This window comes from Gordionus sp. m RMFG-2023, chromosome 2, assembly GCF_954871325.1.
Source record: "Gordionus sp. m RMFG-2023 chromosome 2, tfGorSpeb1-WG-v2, whole genome shotgun sequence".
Lineage (NCBI taxonomy): Eukaryota > Metazoa > Nematomorpha > Gordioida > Chordodea > Parachordodidae > Gordionus > Gordionus sp. m RMFG-2023.
In genome coordinates, this window is record NC_088776.1 from 57,905,355 (window position 1) to 57,926,301 (window position 20,947).

The 20,947-nt window shown below is 27.5% G+C and overlaps 1 protein-coding gene across 1 annotated transcript; it reads right to left on the reverse strand.

Moving 5' to 3' along the window:
• Nucleotides 1–1,613: 1,613 nt before the first annotated feature.
• Nucleotides 1,614–18,624, reverse strand: LOC135925133 (glucose-6-phosphate isomerase-like). Its single transcript, XM_065460329.1, has 14 exons — nt 18,386–18,624; nt 13,781–13,871; nt 12,926–13,063; nt 11,635–11,769; nt 10,671–10,817; nt 10,057–10,128; nt 9,215–9,259; nt 8,147–8,200; nt 7,170–7,230; nt 6,846–6,925; nt 5,586–5,669; nt 4,603–4,842; nt 4,145–4,355; nt 1,614–2,536 (listed from the first exon to the last, which is right to left on the reverse strand). The coding sequence occupies exons 1-14, from the start codon at nt 18,502–18,504 to the stop codon at nt 2,328–2,330; spliced, it is 1,686 nt and encodes a 561-aa protein (XP_065316401.1). The 5' UTR covers nt 18,505–18,624; the 3' UTR covers nt 1,614–2,327.
• Between the last annotated feature and the right edge of the window lie 2,323 nt (nt 18,625–20,947).

A 20,947-nucleotide genomic window follows, 5' to 3' on the forward strand; every position in this document is an offset into this window, starting at 1 on the left:
TTGGGTTAATATTATTTTATTCTTATACACAAAACAAGATTAGTGTAATTATATATTTTATAATACGTTAAATTAAAATATTTCCATATTTTAAAATTAAAATATTTCCATATTTTAAAATTAAAATATTTCCATATTTTATAATCCGTTTGTAAATTATTTAAGTTGTAAAAATTGATAATATAATAATCTAATATTGTTTCAACAATTTTTTGCAAGTAAAATAATTTTAAATAAAAAAATATGGAATTAAATTAAATCTGCAAAACAGTGTATTTTGGTAGATTGATGTTTATTTCTTCTCGAAATATTCATCGTTTTTATTCATTTTAAGGTTATTTAATTACGATACTTGCAGATATTAATTCTAAAATTAATGAATAATTCAAATATTTATTAAAATTTAAGAATAGTTTATATTTGTTATTCCTACAGGCAAATTTTAAAACGAATAATGAATTAAATATTATTCGATAGACCTGTGTAAACCTATCGATAAGGAACTTGAAACTAATTAAAAATTTTTTACTCTAATCGCACCATATTTCCAAAGAAATGGTCAAAGAAAACCTACATTTTAGGCCTAATTTAGTATAAGAAATCCCTTAAAGTAGTAAAAGTAAAGGCTAAATTTCCACCATCAAATTTCGCTAAAGAAGTAAAGGGAACATTGACTTATCAAAAAAATAATATTGATATCATGGCCCATCAGACAATAATAAAAGTTTTAAAAAAAAGTTTCTCTAAATGTAATTCTAGTAAATTTATGTCGGTCTCAAAAATTATCACGCTTTACAATTTTACAGGACAGACGAAAGGATATTGATTTGAGAACCCGAATTCAGGAATATTTAACTCTATTAATCGGAAATTTTGATAATAGGAACTTAATTTAACCCGGTTTTCTAAAACAGGCCCTGACCCGTCCCAGGTCTATAATACCCCGTCGGTCTGTAGTTTCAAATAAACTATTTTAAATTTTTAAACCTGAACCCTGATTTTCTCTCACATGAATAAACAAAATACAATAGTGATTGTGGAGTATACGAATTTTCCATATTATTATAGAATGGAGGTTTTAAATAAATGCATTTATATTAGATATTATCCTATAATATTTTAAGGTGGCAGAGAACATAAATGACAAAATAGTTATTTTGTTAGCTAGAAGACTCAGCAACCCTAACTCTAGTAAGGCTGACGATATAAGAAACGGTTTTCAAAGGTTCAAACCGAACCGTATTTTTTAGGACCTAAACTTAATCCTTCTTTTTTTTATCAGAACCCGAATCGATATCCGTTAGGGATATGAGATACCTGTCCTATTTTATACATAAGGAAACTTTGATTAAGGTAAAAATAAATTTTATTATATTTGTTGTATGTATTTATAAAAAAATAAAAAATTTTTTTTATAAATAATTATTAAATTTTTGCATTCAAATAATAATGAATAAAAAAGCAAAAAACAAATTAATAATAATTCGATATATAAAGTAATTTTATATTTTATAAAAAGGTTACAAAAAAAATAAATATTTAAAGTAGCATCCGATATTTTTTTTTTATAAAAGATTAATTTTAAAAAAATGAAATAAATTTGTATTTTTTATTTCAAATTAAGAAAAAAAAATCACGATAATTTTCAATAAAGTTTATTTTAAAACCGTTTTGTTTTTTTATAATTATGCTAAAAAATTATTTTTTAAAAAAATAAATTGCAATAATAATTATTATAAAAAAAATGACGATGTAGAAAGATTTTAGAGACTAAAAGACGCCATTTTTTATATGCAAAACTGACCTGATTAGAACATTGATTTTATATTAGTACCTTAATGACAAGTTTTGAAAAAAAGTTAAATAATATTGATAACAATTAATTCATAATTAATATTTATATCATTCAAAAAAATGTGCACAATAAAAGTTTGATGATGTAGATAATATAATTTAAAAGTTTGTTTATTGTGGGCGGCGATGGTGGGAGAGGGGACGTAATAATAATTTGCCAAAATTTTAAATAGAAAAAATCATTTAGAAAATATCGTCTGCGATTTTAATTGAAGTAGACGTATTACTATCACCCATTGAATAATAAAATTTATAAACTTTAAAAGAAATAGTAATTAATCCAATTAAGAGATCTAAAAACACTCGAATACTATAATATTTTCAAAAGCAAACAAGAATAAGAAGAGGTTTAAAATTAATATAATATTATTCATAATTTTCCATTTTTTAAAAAAATTCCAAAAAAAAGATAAAATCAAACGATAGAAAAAAAATTCTTTATTATAATAGATTGGATGGATGTTCAAGAAAAATTAATTCAAATGATGCGTCTTGACAAACGTTATCAAAGAGTTGGTAGAACTATCGTGCAAAGAAGGGTCAGTAGCTTCGGGCTTAGATGTATCCTGCAAATCGGACAGAGCAGTTAGAGCCAACTTTTTGCCCAATTCGACTCCCCATTGGTCGAAGGAGTTGATGTCCCAGATGATGCCCTCTACGAATATCTTGTGCTCGTACATGGCTGGGTAAATTAATTTTATAATAATATATAATAAATCTTTAGATTGTACCCTTATGGTGACGTAATAAGGATTTATGAGCATGTGTTCAATAAGAAATAATTGAAAAAAAATGCATACATATCGTCAGCTGAGTATTAGTGTTCCATATCCATTTTTTCATAATTTTTCGGGAGAAATTTTAGATAGGAAATCGCGTAATAATCCAAATAAAGTATTATTCTAAGTTACATTTTAACATTTTTTATTGGTCATATGGAAGAACACAGTACTGTAGGAACTGATTTATCAAAAAAATGTGGATATAGACACTACAGAGTGTGACAGAAGATTTTTTTATATCTTGTACTCAGTATATTTTTGAAATTTTTAATTAGATACTAGTATCTGTATCTAAGATCCTTTATTTTGAAAAAATTTTCATTTCTTGACAAAATATATAGATACTTTTTAATATTTATGTTAAAAAAATTAATGAATCATAAAATATAACCTTATATTCTTGATGGAATCTTATATTAAATAATATATAGTTATAACCAAGCTAGAAAATTTATAATACACATTAAGATAGATAAAAAAAAATAATAATACCAAAAAAAGAATACATTTATATATATATAAATTTAAATTGATAGAATATCATTATCAATTATATGTAATATTTTTTATAGACTTCGACAATATTTAGTTACAATAAATTCATATAATCAGTCAGGATTATTAGAATTTTAAAAAAAACGGGCAAAAATGATTTAAGTTTTGTAATAGTATTTAGAGTGCATTTTTTTAATTTAAAAAATAATCTAAGAATTTCTGTGGTTCTAGAAGCATAATCGTCAGACAATTTGATCATAAATTTTTATCCATGTTTTACTCGCTTACTGCAGTAGGCGATTTGAATAAGATATTTATCATCATTTAATATAAATTTTCAACAGATAACTAACTGGGTAAACATTGATTATAAATATATATATTATATCTATCATCGGATCTTTAGCCATTTCTTCTAATAGATTTATGGTTAATGGGATCTTGGTATATATTTAATAAGTAATCTATTATTACTTGATTGTGTAGTAAGTTACCCTTAGGTAAATTTTCAACCTTTTAAATGTAGAAAATTACATCTCATTTGTGCATGTAGTTGATAGTAGAGTCGCGAATATCATATTATGATCAGATTTATCGTTTGAGGATAATGCAGTAACAATAATCACGAAGAAAATAAGTTATTAAAAACGACGAAAGTTTATAAAGAGTAAAATTATTCACAAGGAAAATAAAAATTTATACCATTTAAATTATCTTTTAATCAATTTAATAATGAACACATATAATTTTAAAAAAATGCATATATTAAATATGAATCATGTATTTTTGGATTAGGGGGTGTCCCGAACCGGAATCATACCTCATAGTCACGACACATCTCTCTGTAATATATATTAGAATCTCATATCAAATGTAATACACCTTGAATGATTTGTTAAATATGATCACTTGAAACAAAAAATTTTCTTATCAAATTAATAGATTATAAGAACAGGTTTCCTATAAAAATCACTCACTAACTCTTCCATTATTTTTATCCAAAAAAAAGAAACCTATGAGCATGCCCAGGCTGAAGGGAGTCAGTTTCTGGAATATCATGCTATTGGTGGGCCTATTTCCTTCGAACACTCGGTGCACCATTATCTTTTTGATTTTTTCGTCCTCTACATCAAGCCCTTTATCGGTGTAGTCCTTTTTAACTTCCTCAAGAGTTCTACCTTTCATGAGGGCCTCGGGTTGGGCCAAAAAATTGGCAATCAACATCTACGTATATATATAATATATATGTGTGTGTGTATATAATGTAGCATAAATATTTATATTGTATAAAATGTACTATGTTCTGAAACAGCATATATTCTCAAATTGGCAATATTTACATTAAAATTTATTACAAGAAATTCTCCTTTGAAATTATTTATTTTCCCAGTAAATTTCTGTATTCCATGTAGACTAATTTTTACCAATTTTTTTTAGCAGATATCAGTATATTTCCAATCTTAATTTATACCTGTTGATGTAGTCCGTGATGAATAGGATTATGGGTCTTTACAGGGGCCAAAAAATCGCAGGGAATCAGCCTGGTTCCCTGATGGATCAATTGGTAGAAGGCGTGTTGTCCGTTTGTTCCGGGCTGGCCCCATATGATGGGCCCGGTGTGATAAGTAACGCGTTTTCCACTACGCGTAACGTATTTGCCGTTAGATTCCATATCGCCTTGTTGGAAGTAAGCCGGAAATAAGTTCATGTACTTAAACGAATGAATGCAATTAGAAATTTGTAGTAATAACAAAGGTAAGTCTCTTACCATTTTTGTTTTTAATTATCATTTACATATATGAGAAGAAAAAATATTCAGAATAATTCGCTTCCATTTTCTAACGTCTCGTTATATGGCTTTGCTCTAAGCGACTACAAAACACTTTAACAAAAAATCAACATCACGCTTTGAGAATGATTCAAGAATTCATATAAGGATTCAAAAAAAAAATTAAGGTGACCGAAACCAAAATAAAAAGGGAAAATCAATGATAAATATTATGTTATCATTATTTTTGTATAAAGAAAAGTATACGTATTTCTTAACCTATATCTCACAAACCAGATTTATAATATACCGTCTGCTCATCGAGTACGAATCTTTATAAAAAAACACAAAAAACAATTAAACAAAAAAAACTGTCAACTGTAAATTATTTACAAAGGAAAAACAAGGCGTGTCATCAGCTAATTTAAATTGATATACATTTAAATCAATAAATGAATGCGTCAGTTTAGGTGGTATTATATGTCATTGCCTCTAATTATCAACGTTTTATTGCCTTAAATGATCATTCCTATGGTATATTCTAAGCCTACGGTTTCCGATCCCACAAATAAAATAAGGCAAATTAACAATTTTCTCGGCTCAGCCTGGAGGGCGTCTAAAACGAAACGATTTACAAACACTAAATATGATTGGTCGAATATTTTTTATTTTGTTTTAAAAAAAACTTGATCGTAGGGAAGGATGGCGTGAGAAGCGGCTTGAAAAAAATTTCCATACCATATGGAAATCATGGCGAGGATTACGGGTATCTATTAAAAGAAGTATAAAAAAAATTATCAGAAAAATTTCAATCATTCATCGTCATTCCCATTTTCGTTTGTTTCTAAATTCCTTCTTTGGAAAACTCGGACAAGGCAGACTCAAAAAAAGATATATTAATTTAATTTTTATATTTTATATAAAGCGGAGAGCGAAATGTAACATGATATAGTCGCTAGATTATCGGAATGTTCCAACTGACATTTTTTTTAAATGAGTTAGTTTAATAAATGGATGGATGTTATGATAATCATTATGAAATACCAAAAGTAAGTGGATGAGATAAAATATGCTTAGAAGCAAAAAATAGTTAATAAAAATAATATTATGTATCTTAAAATCTTAGTATCAAAATTATAATTATTTTTGCATAATTTTTTTTTTCGTTCAAATTTCTTTTATTTAAGTAAATGTAAAAAATTTACTTTAATATGATTTTATGATTTTTATAAAAACGTAATTTAAAGCAATTATGATAAATTATTTGGTTTATATAAATTAATCATCTTTGCCTCAATTCTATTAAGAAAATGTCTAAATACATTAAATAAATATCATATTTTTTTGCAAAAAAATCTTTTAATTAAGTGTTGTTAATTGGCTCGATTTGAGCCGATTTTTAAAAAACCGCTGGCTTGCTTTTATAATTTTCCCAATTATTTAATAAAATATTATTTAGCAAAAAGATAAAACTATAATAAACAAAAACAGTTTACGCTTGAACAATGTAAAATTTTCAATAAAATATTGTTATAATATTTTTGAGACGATTTGTGTTTGAAAGATTTGTAACAAAATTGGTAGAGTGTATTTTACCAAACGATTTTTAAAATCTTGAGGCTTGCGTTATATTTTTCTGGAGAAAATATTGAGTTAGCAAAAAAATCGACTCCAATCGAGTCATTTAACAACACTAGTTTTAATTCTTTATGCCATATGTTCCGTCAATTTGGACAATAAATTTACCACGATATAATATTAGAAATAAAAGTCATGAACAAAAAAAATAAAGCACTCCAATATTCAAAGACGACTATGTTGGCGTGGTTTTTATTATAAGCTATTTAACAAATAATTCATTCATTCACTGCCCCTTTCGTACTTATATCGTATATTCTTACGAACTAATTTTATGAGTTTTTATGTTTTCTTAAAAATTAATTTACATTTTGGTTATATTCGGCTGAGCGAAAGTGATTGTCCATGAAATGGCCACCAGCGAGAAAGGATTCGAAATTGTCCATACCTACATAATTTATGTTTTTCCCCCAATATGTATATAAAGGCCCGGGGATATAGAATATATAAAATTATACAATACACCCCCCCCCCTTCCCATTCCTCGAAGCACAAATAGGAACTTAAAAAAAGGTATTTCAATAACCTTTTAAGTTTTTGGTTCTAAATGGCCAAAAATAATCAGAACTTCCATAATATAATGATCTCTTTATATAAAATTAATAATTGATAAAGATAAATAAGTGACTCACCTATACTGATGGCGACGGATAGACCGATAGCTGACCATACGGAATATCTTCCCCCTACCCACTTCAGATTAAATAAATATATAAAATTATGAATAGATGAGAGAAAGAACGAAAAAAAATATCACCCAAATATTAGATTATAATGAAATGATAATCACCACTTATATATGAATATTTATATATTAGAGATCTGAGGGACCTATTTTTAAAAAAAAAAAAATCGTGTTCGGCTAGGTCGTGCCAAATATTTTTTAAAAAAATTAGGGCCGGGTAGGGCCTTGGATTAAATATATCTAAATTCATTAATTTTATGTTGAGTAAAAAATTTTTTAAAAATATGAATTTCTATTTAAACAAATTCGGGCTGAGCTAGACCGGCAAAATTTTTTAAAAAAATTTCGGGTCGGGCCGGGATTGAAAAATTAGGCCCAATGCAGATCACTAGTATACATTTCATTCGCTGAAGCCATGCAAATCAAAAAAGCAGCAAATAATTAGTATCTTTATTATGATTCATGTTTAGACTTATTCGAAAACGAATCGAATTAGTAAATTCCAACTCATTAAAAAAAAAATTAATAACGTGACTTGTCAGATTTAACAAGTTATTAATAAAAATGATTAAATTTTTATTTAAAACCCTCATAAAACCCATATGTGGTAAACCTTTAATTAATCCTAATCCACATCTTTCTACCCTTTAATCCACTTACTTGTTTTAACTGTATATATATATATATAATATATATTTCGTCCAATTAAAAAAATTTCCTTGTGTTGCATATTCCTTGAGTTGGGTTATTATCCATAATTACACCAATCAAATAAGAATGGTAAATTATTCAATTTACTTTTAAAAAAATCGACTCATATTTATTTGAGTAGTATTCGTTTTCAGATAGTTCCAGCATGAATTTAAAATTATATATATTAATTATTATTAAATAAAATGTCAATCAACATCGAACGAATCTTACATCCCAAAAGGCGAACATATTTTTGCTGTCGATACCAAACTTTTCTACTTCTGCCTGTATAAAATAAATGATAAGAGTTAAAGGAATAACAACAAATAAAAAAAAATTAACTTATAATTAAGATTTCCACTAAATCTTAAAAAGGGGGGTGGGGGTGATTATAAAGTAACAGGAGATTTAAATTATGAGACCATTAAGAGCCATTGGGAGTAGAGTAATGTAATGGCTGAAAATAGGCAAATCAGCTTCAGAGTTTGAATGGCCTTTTCAATATAAAAAAAAATCTTAAAAGATTTCAATCTCTCAAGATTTGTATAAAAATGCTCAAAAGTTTTTGATCAAATTTCGCCTATTATTTCAAATCTTTTTCGTAAAAATCCCAATTAAACTTTAGTGATATTATATGCATAAAAAAACAAAATGATCTACGAAGAATTATATGATAAATTCAATCGTATTCGATTAATTCTCGGGCTAAAAACATATAATTCTTGCTTGTATTTCATTAGTTTTAATAAACGTTCCATTTCTTTTAATTTTTATGATACACCTTCTATTACTGGTTGATCGCACATAAAATCTGACCATATAAATTATATCGCTAACATTCTTATTCCTCCTGATGATATTATTTTGGTATTTAGGCGCTCATAGATGCCAAATGGAATCATTGTTTTTTTTTAAAAAAAATACATTGTAAAATAAAATTTAAACTAAAAAAAATTTTTCATCCAAGGAGTATATAAAATAAAAAATTAATAAAAAATAAAAATTTTATTTTTATTTATTAAAATTGAAGCTGATTACAGTTTTGAGCTAAAAACTAAAATTTACTGCTAAAAACTAGGACTGACGGCTAAAAACTAAGATTGACGGCTAAAAATATACAGAATATCTAGCCAATAAATAGAAATTTGGGGTTCGCGTTAATGGACAGTTAAGCGCCATTCAAATTTGAAAAGAATGAAGGAAAATGTAATAAGTGGCAAAACTTAAATTTCGATTAAGAATTTCATTTATAAAAAAAAAATCAGGAAATAAAAAAATTTATATTTTCTTACACTTTACCTTGTTAGTCGAGAGGGCCACGAAATGTTTTGCTACCGTTACCGGCTAATATTATAATTAAACAAAATTATAGAATACTATGTTTAATTAATTTTTAATGTTCTCATTTCGGATTGCCATTTTTTTTATTTATTTCTTTATTCCTTCCTTTCTAACAAAGGGTTCAAAAGCCAGTTTTTTAAAATAAATAAATAAGATATATACCTCGTGGAGTAATTAAATTAAATGGGCAAGTTTAAAAATCGTTTGGTAAGTATTTTATTAATTTCAGCAAGTTATTAAATTAATTTACAAGTTTCGTTTAGACCTGAGCAGTACATAAATTAAATGGACAGTTTAAAAATCGTTTGGTAAGTTGATAGAAATTTTAGCACGTTATTTATTAAGAATTGATTTTTGAATTTTTTTATTTTGATGTGTATTATATTTATTTTAAGTATCATTTAAAAATTATATTTTTTAAAAAAATTTGTATATAGTGGCAGATATTGAGTTGAGATTGCATTTAATTTTCAAATCACATTCCTGAATTTATAAATATTAAATTTAAAAAAATGAAAAAACACTTTCAGTTTATGATTGGTTGATGATATTGATTCATTTTAAGCGATAATTTTTTTTAATTACAAACTGTCTGAACAATTATTAAATTAATCGAACGTTTTTATGGCTCAATATTTTAATAAAATACTGCTCCAAAACCTTAATTTTAAAAAATATTGCCCACTTTTGATTAATTTACTGCCCTGCAACATTAATATTTATGAGAATAAAAAAAATATTACCCAATGAATTAGAAAATATTGATAAAGTAATATAATGTTATCGATAATATAACTTACATCTTTTGCGTGTTCCAAGAACCATTCCTTGGCGGAAACGGCATTAGTAATGGTTTCCATAGTTGTAAAAGTCTTATGGCATTTTTGGAAATTCAAAAAAAAAAAAATTTGTTAAATTGTATAACATCCCTAGAAAAATTTGTATCTTTAATGAATCAGTTGATTTCCACTTTAAAAAAAAATTATTATATCCTGGGCTTGCCAAGCCCATCTCATTTCATTAGCCCTAAATTTATTTATCAGCATCAAGATTGATTTCGAAATGCGTTACATTTATACCCACCAAATCTAATGAATTAGAACTCCAACAGCGACATATATATTTTAGAGTTCTGTCCCAACCACCGATTAATGCATAAATTCCGATAAAACCAAGTAATTATTTTAGCACTTCGAATATCTTTCGATTGCTTAATATGATAATAACTTGGAATATAAAAATCATAATAAGCTACTTTTGTATTTAACTCAATTTTTATATGGGCCCGCAGCCAGAGCCGCTTTGGCTCCTTTAGAGGCCGAGGTATATAAAAAATATGAAATTACCGAGCCTCAAAAAAGGCAAATATATATTTCTCTTTTAAAGCAAACAAAAATAGTGTTAAATCTTCTACTTTAGAAGCCACGATAAAAAGGGTCGTTTCTGGATCGCAGAGATTTAAAGCCATTTTGAGGTGAGTCCCGTCAATGTTGGAAACGAAATATGTGCATATACCGGGTTTAGAAAAGCTTGCTAGAGCGGATGTCACCATACTTGGACCCTAATTTTTTTTAAATTCAATTATATTTGATTCTTTTAATATATTAAACCTTATTTGTAAATATACGCCCATATCTATAAAATATATTTAAGAGAAAACCTTTTTTTAAAAAATAAATATTTAAGTTAAGTCGGTGGGGCTTAATGACCCATGTATAGATTATACAGTTGGATCAATCAACGCATGGTTTCATTAAAATGCGAGTTGCATCAATATCAAAGCCAATGCTTTGCATGGTTAAAAGTGTTAGTAGTTGAAATCGCGATAATTAATTTTTTTTTTGAAAAAGAAATTGATTGTTATCATCAATAAAAATATCTGTAACATCATTCAAGATTTATCAATTTTTCCAAAAATACCAACAAATTGAACATAAATTTTAAGCAAGACTTATTTAAATATTCTTAATGGAATGTTAAGCCGTTTTTAACCATTAATTTTAAAGAAAAACATTAATAATTTTAAAAATTAGATAAAAATTTTTTTTTGATTTATTTTTAAAAATTAATTATTGTTTGTGGTTATATTAAAAAAAATTCCCACCATTTGGATATTTGTTTGAACCAAAATGAATGAAAATAAATCATAAACATCGATAGATCGGTATCAGCAAATCTCTGCTTCAAATCTCATATTTCATGATGAAAGAATATCATGTTTTAATGCCTAAATGCCAAGTTGCTCGAGTCTTCTCCAGAGAGATTTTTTTAAAAAAACATTAATCCCTTGGCGAGAAATTCCGCCATAAAATTCGTTATACCCAGTGAATGAGTAATTAATGATATAAAAATATACAACCAGTTTCGTTTTATATTACCAAGTCTGAACCTCCTATGCCTATGTTAACGACGTCTTTAATGGGTTTTCCGGTATAACCTAACCAAGTACCGTCTCTTACAGAGTCGCTAAACTCCTTCATGTGAGCTAGAACACCGTTTATCTCATCCATAACCTAAAAAGAAAATAAAAACAAATTATTATTATATTTATTGTTTAATATGGAATTTTGTGAGTAGCTCATTGAAACCTGACAATCCACCCATTAATATTTGTTTTCAGCCCCGTAAATTAGCATGATTTGAATAATAATTTATATTTGGTTCTAATAAAATTTAGCTTGAATTCAAATATATAATTTAGGTGCTCAAAAAATAGCGGTACATTATTAACAATTTGAAATAATTCAAACTAATATAGATTCCTTTCTGAATTAGCGTAGAAGATAGACCTAAACAAGTTTCATCACTTAACTTGGAATATACTAATTTATTAATTATATAGATGTACTATGAGTGCAATCATATTATTCGAGTCAAAGAAATTTCAATGAATCGAAATGAGTTTTTAGGTGTAAAGTTCCAGAAGAAGAGATATACGCTCATAAAGTAAATATAAATTTTTTATTTTTCCAATAATTATGCAGGGATTAGCAGATGTTCGTTGCTCAAACCTGAGCTTATATGATAAGAATTAATACAATGCAGTTTATAAATATCAATTAATTCTACCATTAATGTAAAAATGATTTAATTTAAATAGTCTAAAACATTACATTTAAATTTAACTATTTAGAATTGTATTGTCATCATAAATGGGCAAATATTAAATATTGATAAAATAATTTTTAGTTAATTCAATATTGCTAATTAAATGATTGTATGTTCATCTCACGGGAAAAACCCGATTTAATCTAATAAAATGAATACATGTTCCATTAAGAACCCTCGTCTCGGGAGTATTTTTTTAATAAAATTTGATTTAAATCAAATAAATCGCCTTTTGCTTTTTATTTTTTTTAAAAATGATGTTTTTACCCAACCTTACCATGTAATTATGCAATATATTGTAACTAAGTTCGCATTTAGATCAAGGGTATATTATACTATCCATCATTGGAATATATATACTAAATTATGAGATAAAGTAAAATTTTGATTAAAAATATAAATAAGGTTGGTTTAAAAAAAGGTAGAAATTAGTGGTAAAAAACAAAAAATTAATAATAAATTACATAAAATCCCCAAACATTAAAAAATAAATAAATAGTTGTCTTATATAAAACATATTCCCAATTAAAAATGAAGACTAAATGATTTAGGACTACATACGTTAACACCGTCCACCATGATGGGGTTATTTGATCTATTTCTCAGGGCGGTGTGTAGAACGGCTCTATCTTCCGTGAAGTTTATCTTTTGTCCCGTGAACATGGCTTCCCTCATATCGGCCACTTTTCTTTCCTCCGCCTAGTACAGTGGATGGGAATTATAATTTAATTGTAAATGATAAAAAAATTAAAACGCATTCATGTTAATATATTCTTTTATGGTAAGTGTCGTTTAAGTCACCTAGCTTTAGGCCGCATTTATAGTGGTCCGACACGATATAACAGCTGATCGATTTTTTAAATAATGTTAATGAGATCAATTTTTCTTTATTAATATTAGTTATATCTTCAATTCTATTCATGAAAATAATCTAAATAAATTATTAATTTTAATAAAGAAAATTTAAATCGTGCCGGATCGGGTGCCACTATGAATGCGGCCTTGTGTCAACCTCCAATATGGTAACGTTCAAGCTTTTCGGTGTATATATAAAAAACCTAAGTTATATCTCTAAGAATTAGACTCAACTTGAAAATTGAGACAATTTTTATTTTGTCAGAATAAAAACTTCGTTGAGTCGTTTTAGAGTTGGCCAAAAAGTTAGATAATTTTTTAAAAAAAAACACTATTTTTAAAGTCGTGGATACATAATCGTTTTTTTTATTTCATTTTAAAAACAATATTCGACAATAATGAAGGTGTCAAAAACACTTCGATTTCTCCCTCCGTAATAATCGTTCGCGCCATATTAGTGAATATTATAAATGTCAACGGGGCTTCCGAAATAAACCTCAATTTTTACTAGTCGATCCCGCTCAAATATATTACGAAAATATAAATTATAATATACCATACCAATGCGAGGAGCATCTTTAGGATGTCTTGATCTATTAGATTCTTGGAGTAATCGACCAGAAAATCTCCCTCGGGTGTAGGCAGTGTTATGCTATTATTTAAAATATGCATATTTTAAAAAAAAGTAATTATATCTTCAACAAAGTAAATATTTAATCGACATCATAGATGATTTATGAATGACATAACTCATAGGCATGATTGAGATAATTTAGCTAAGTTGGGGGGGGGCATCATTAAGTGAGGTTTAATCTCATAAATTTTATTGGAGGGCTTTAGGTCCACTTATTGTATGGCTATGTCATATTTTTATAAAAAATCGTTCTAAGTTATCGCTCATTTTTTTCTAAAAATTTTGAATTTATAGTCGTATTTTAAAAATTAATTAACCTTTACTAAATATTTTTATATTGATATGTAAGAAGAGGTTAGTCTTAGAAAATAAATTCTTTATTAGCTATAAATGATATTTATGAAAACAAGGCAAATTTGCTTTGGGGGGAATTTGGTTATTAAATTTTAAAAAAAAGAAGATTAATTAGGTCTAAATAGCTTATTATTCAATTATAATCATATGGTTATTTTTTATCCACCATCCTGAAAATCAACATTATTATAATACTTCCACCGACATATTTCTTATCCTGTCTTCTAAACCCCAAATATGTTTAAAATTGAACAAATAATAAAACCGAAGTGGCAATGGAACGTGACTAATTCCATATCTCCAAACTCTTATCTATCAATCATGGTAAAATTCCAAACTACAACTGACCCGTTTAATAAAATTATGTTTTCCGATGAAATAATAAATTAATTATGGTTAGCAAGACCATTTAATTCACGATAAAATAATCAACAGCTTCAGTAGAGTATTTTCGTTATATGGAGTCCATTCCAAGCTTAGGAATTGTTACTAAATTATATACTCCTATCTCCAGTCTTTAACACATTTGAGAAACATATAGTTAATAATAATATAGTTATTCTTTTGATTTCTCTTTTTGGTCTACAAAACTTTTAGATTTTGATTCCTATCTTAGAACGGTAAATAATATGGCACCCATAAATTCGGAGCACACAGTTTATGCTAAGTTATGGATTGCGTCTCTAAATATAAACGCAATGAAAAATAAATTAACAGTACTGCTTAGAGATTTTGCATATATGAAATTAGATATAATTGGCATCCAAGGAACCCGCTGCCCATGCGTTTGGAGAAGAAAGAATACAAGTTTTTTTGAAATTTATTTTTAACCCCATTGAGGCTAAGGGTTCCTAATAAATATAGCATATCTTTCGTTTCTTCGAAGCTAGTCGATATGATGACTATGACATCGGTATAAGATATTATTTTGTTTTCTAAACGTATCGTTGTGTTTGAGCTTATTTCTACTAGATTTGCGCATCCTAGGACCTCTTTTATAATTTTACTGATTATGATATTAAACAGTAACGATGATAGAGTACAGCCTTGTTTCACACCTTTTTTTCTGAAGGTGGGGGATATTTTATTGTTGACTTTAAAGCAGACAGATAGTTTAGAGTAATGATTTCTCAGAATGTAGATAATATTGGGTTCGATCCCACTTTCCAATGAGTGTCCTCCATAGGGCCTCGTGATTTACAGTATCGAATGCTGCTCTACTAAAATCTATAAAAGTGAAGAAGGCAGGGATTTTATATCTGTAGCATTTTTGTATTGTTATTTTTAGCAAATGGAAATTTAATTTCGGACCAGGACGAACAAATAGCATTATGGTTAGATTACTATATGACAGTTTTTGATTCAAGGAAAGCCGTCTGCCAGACAAACACAAATGAGCATGTAACTCCACCCCCATCCGGTTTCTCCACTGAGGAAATCGAAAAAGTAATTAAAAAATTACGCAATAATAAAGCCCCTGGGCTTGATAATATAACAGCGGAACATCTAAAAACAGCACCCAAAACTGTATCTTCTTTCCTGTTATCTCTGTATAACAAAATCTGGGATAGTGGCAAAACACCTGTAGAATGGAATAAGTCCTATTTATGCAATTTTCCCAAAATAAATGACCCAAGAGAGTTTAAAGACTATCGTGCGGTAGCCCTTACATCTACAGTATCTAAGATTTTCATGGTCCTTCTAAAAAACAGGATCATGTCTTCAATTCCAGACTTACTACCCAAATACATCTGTGCTTATAGGCCAAATAAAAATATTCTAGAGCCAATTCTAGCATTAAAAATAACAATACAAAAATGCTACAAATATAAAATCCCTGCCTTCTTCACTTTTATAGATTTTAGTAGAGCATTCGATACTGTGAATCACGAGGCCCTATGGAGGACACTCTTGGAAAGTGGGATCGAACCCAATATTATCTACATTCTGAGAAATCATTACTCTAAACTATCTGCCTGCTTTAAAGTCAACAATAAAATATCCCCCACCTTCAGAATAGAAAAAGGTGTGAAACAAAGCTGTACTCTATCACCGTTACTGTTTAATATTATAATCAGTAAAATTATAAAAGAGGTCCTAGGATGCGCAAATCTAATAGAAATAAGCTCAAACACAACAATACGTTTAGAAAACAAAATAGAAGCGAAAGATATGCTATATTTATTAGGAACCCTTAGCCTAAGAATAGGGTTAAAAATAAATTTCAACAAAAATTGTATTCTTTCTTCTCCAAACGCAACTCAAAATCTAAATTTCACAATCGATGGAAATGAAATCAAAATAGTTGACAAAATAAAATATCTAAGCGTCATATTTGACAACACAGAAGGTTATAAAGAAGAGCTGAAAATAAGAATACAAAAAGCAAGAGGAGCCTTTTATAAATACATGAAAATATGGAAAACAAAAGAAATATCTGTACATACCAGACTAAGAATTTTTAATTCCACAGTTATTCCAATATTGCTATATGGAGGAGATCTATGAGAATTAAACAAAACGGAGAACAGAAAATTACAATCATTCATAAATAACTGCCTCCGAATCATTAACGGAATCTTCTACCCAAGAGTAATATCCAACAATAATCTATGGAAGGTATCAAAACACACCCCAATAAACATTACCTTAAAAAAACGGTGCATTCAATTCCTCTCATACATAATAAGGAACTCAGAACATAATCTAATTCATGATGCAATTAAATGGGTATACACTTATAAAAAAAAGAATACACTAAATATAAATCCCTATGGTACTATAAAACAATAAAAGATGTTATGGAACTTAACTTAAACATGAAGCAATTCATCAAACTAAATAATTGCAAAAACTTATCAAAAAACTTTTCCGTATTAAGGATAGATATCTGAAATAAATAATTTCTTAATATTTCTAAACCACTGTGTTGCTACTAGATCAGGACAAACTAAAACTCAATTGGTATGTACTTTATATTTTAAATGTTGTTTGAAACAATATATGCCTGAACAAAATTTTTTTAAACTTAAAATCAGCCACAACCCACCCTTAAAGTAATTACTTATGCAGCAGTTCTTGGGCATAGGCTCTTTATCTCTGCCCCGCTCTTTCTCTTGGAGCCTATGGATGCCTAAGTGCGTACAAGTACGTGCGGCTTGCCCACAAACGTGTAGAGGGCTCCTCGCATTTTTTTACTTTCGTACCCAAATTAATTTCGTTTTTTCCAATTAGATGGAAGTGAGGAATACCTAGCGTAGCTCTGTTGTTTACTCAACAGTTAGAGGGCATATGCGTTATATTTCACGTATCACGTAATTTGTAAAAGTCGATCAAAAAATTTCTAATATTAATCTTAAAAATATAGGCCAAGAAGAAAATCTTAAACCCAAGCCAGGTCAATCAAGACAATGGGACATGGAATGGAAATTATATCAAAATATTTACGTGGGAAAGGCCTGAAAATAGGTGCCTCTGCAGATCTGATATTTTTAGATTTTTAATTTAATTATCAAATGGATGTAAATAATTTATTAGCATGTTCGATATCTATATTTTATTTAAAAATTTTCTTTTTCTTTCTTTCTTATGGCATACTAATATAGATTTGGTATGGAAAGTTGGAATTTTAACAAAAAGTCATTTTAATATGTAATTTAAACAAATTCTAATCTACAACTATGACAAATTATGTGAAGAATGTCTATGAAAAATAAATTCAAGAATGTTACTTTTAATTCTAAATTTTTATATAATCCTCAAAGTGAAAATTTTAATTGCTAGGTTATATGATAAAAGTGAAATTGGGCATTTTGAATGAATATAAGATATCAATAATTTAACACTTGAAGAAATGTCAAATATATTTTTTATGTTAGCAAAATACATAATTGTTTGCCAATTATCATTCAAGGCCATTTACAATTAGTTTGTAATTGTTTTTTAATTGATTAATTTATACATTAAAATCTTAATACTCCAGAGATATATGTAACCAACCAATTTATTTATTACATAACTTTATAGTATCAATCTGAAATACTGAAAAAAAATTGTATAAATAATAATTTTTAAAATAAGAATAATTGATAATAAAAATTTTGCCCAATGTTTTAATAAAATTAATATAGTATACCTAATATTAAATTAGTCAGTAGAAATTAAAAATTTATATATACCTGAATTCCTTAGCTCTTGTAGGATTTTCTGCAAACATTTTTTTCATACTAATGTTCCTGCCTTTTGCCTCAAAATACTTCTGAAGTGCTTTCCATGATTCACAGGAAGTTAAATCCATTTTGCTAATATGATCTAATTTATATTATTTGCTAATATGTTCTAATTTATATTATGAAAATATTTTCCGAGATATCAACGGGTATTAAGTTATTATATATAAAATAAATCTATAAAATGGCCTAAAATATATTAATAATACAAAATATTGAATGACTGTCGAAATTTTATAAATTTTGCTATGACTTTGAAATGCGCATTTATAAAAAATGTATAATCATGTGTTTACAAATTCAATGATAAACAAGAATTTTAAAATTTTTATATAATTATAATTATAAAAATTTTAGTCTATATACTCGCCAAATGTATATATTTTGTCTACAATTATATTTATTAAGAATTATATTGTATCTGCGAACTGTGAAAAATATAAAATAAAATATATCAATTAAGTTACTAGATAATTTCTAGCTGTTTACAAACGTGTTTATTTATCAGTTTTATTTATAGATTATGATTATCTTTCTACTTCGATTTAATTTAATATAGTCGTAAATAAAAAAATGATATGTAAATTTCAAAAATTTATGCCGATATCTTAATTTTATATTTTAATGTTCAGGGGAAATATGAATCATAAATCACGCTTAATTATTATATTACCTCTCGATAGATTTCTTCAAACGTGATTTTAAATTGAAATATAGATACCTATATTTTGAAACACCACCACCCTCTTAATAAAACTTAACCAATGTTTGCGTTTTTTACTGAAGGTGTCTAATAGTGACGAAGCGTTTAGTTTAGAATACAGTTGGGTAATTTAATTACTATATTTTTAGCTGCCTAAGCCAATTTTTAATCGGTTAAAAATTCGGCTAAACCAAGTTTTTAGCCGAATACTATCACTTTGGCCAAGGGGTCCTTAAGAAACTAAAATAAATTAAAACCCCTTAATGTTAAAGAATTTTCTCAGATAAGCGTCTGAAGATTGAGCCGAATTAACCGAAATTTAGCCATTACTCAAATATAATAGGGAAGCAATAAATTTTAATTATTATTAGTAGAGCCTCACTTCCCCAATATCTATATAAACAGGGAAAGGAGTAAGAGCCATCTGTTTCTATATCTTTGAAAGTAGGGTAGTGTTGTTAAACGGCACAATTAGAGTGATTTTTTAAAATGATCCGATCAAGATTTTAGTCAAAATAATATTATGTAAGTCTGGAGATTTTCTAAATCTCGAGACTTACATAAAATTATTTTGGCTAAAATCTTAATCTGGCTGTTATAAAATTGACTCAAATCTCGGGGTAGAGGATAGATTAGGAAGATAGGGAGTAAACAAATTGCAACAACATACATGTGAAATTCTCATTAAAGTAAGCTTCATCTACATTAGAAATCTTAGGGCTCAACTCAGCACATAGGAAAAGACCAGATAGCATAACACATATAAGGAAGGCAGAAAATTTACCTGGGATACATAAATGTACTAACAATTTTACAGCTAGAAACTATCTTGAAACTCCATAATTTAAATTGAAATGCGACTATGTCATTAAAAAATCTATGTCAATGTTTTGCAGTTTTCAATGGCTATGACTATGAGTACTCTAATTTATATAGTTGCCTGCTCATATAAAGAAAAAAATTATTTGCCCAAAATTTTGTTAGAAATAGAATTATCAGAGCTTAATTGTATATTGTTTTAATTCATTAATAGACACAGTATAAAGAAAAATTTATTAGAAAATGGAGATAAAATTCGCATCTCGCTAGAAAAGAAAAAAATATAGAAGAACTAAATATATGGTTCACGTTAATAAGTACCTGGCTAATACCTGTTATTTCCTCAATTAGTCTTGAAAAACACAAGTAGAAATTAAGTTATAACAAATGTGAAGCTAAGCAAGCTATTGGAAACACTAATTCTTACTAACCATTAGTACCCAATTAGTAGAGTCCTACACGGGCTGTCTGAAATCTCGGGGGGCTCAAGTATTAAAGACTTTTTTCTAGGGCTTGGGTCGGGGTATTGGAGGCAGCCCGACCTGTAGTTCCACCCGAGTCCTGAAAATTAAATATTAGCTCAATATTCGTTTTATCAAAATGTCAATCAGTCAGAACCACATGTCATTTTTCATCTATCACATTTCACTTATTTATTTGCGTGATTTAGATTTCCAGGTTAACAATTACCTGTGATTGTGTTTTGTGTTGTGACGTTAAAACTCTATGCTTGCATATATCATATTATATCAGGTTAAAAAAAATACCCATTATATTAGCCAACATAAAATCGAAAATATTACTCTGTTGTAACAGTTATGAAATATTTTCATTTGATAATTTTTGCTTTATCTAAGATGTATTCAATTAAATAGGCTCATATTAATAAAACTGCTTATAGAATGGATCTAAATTTTTTTAAAAAAAATAGTTTTGAACTCAAGAATTTAAACCAAAGAAAACACAGGTAAATATTTGATATATGGAAG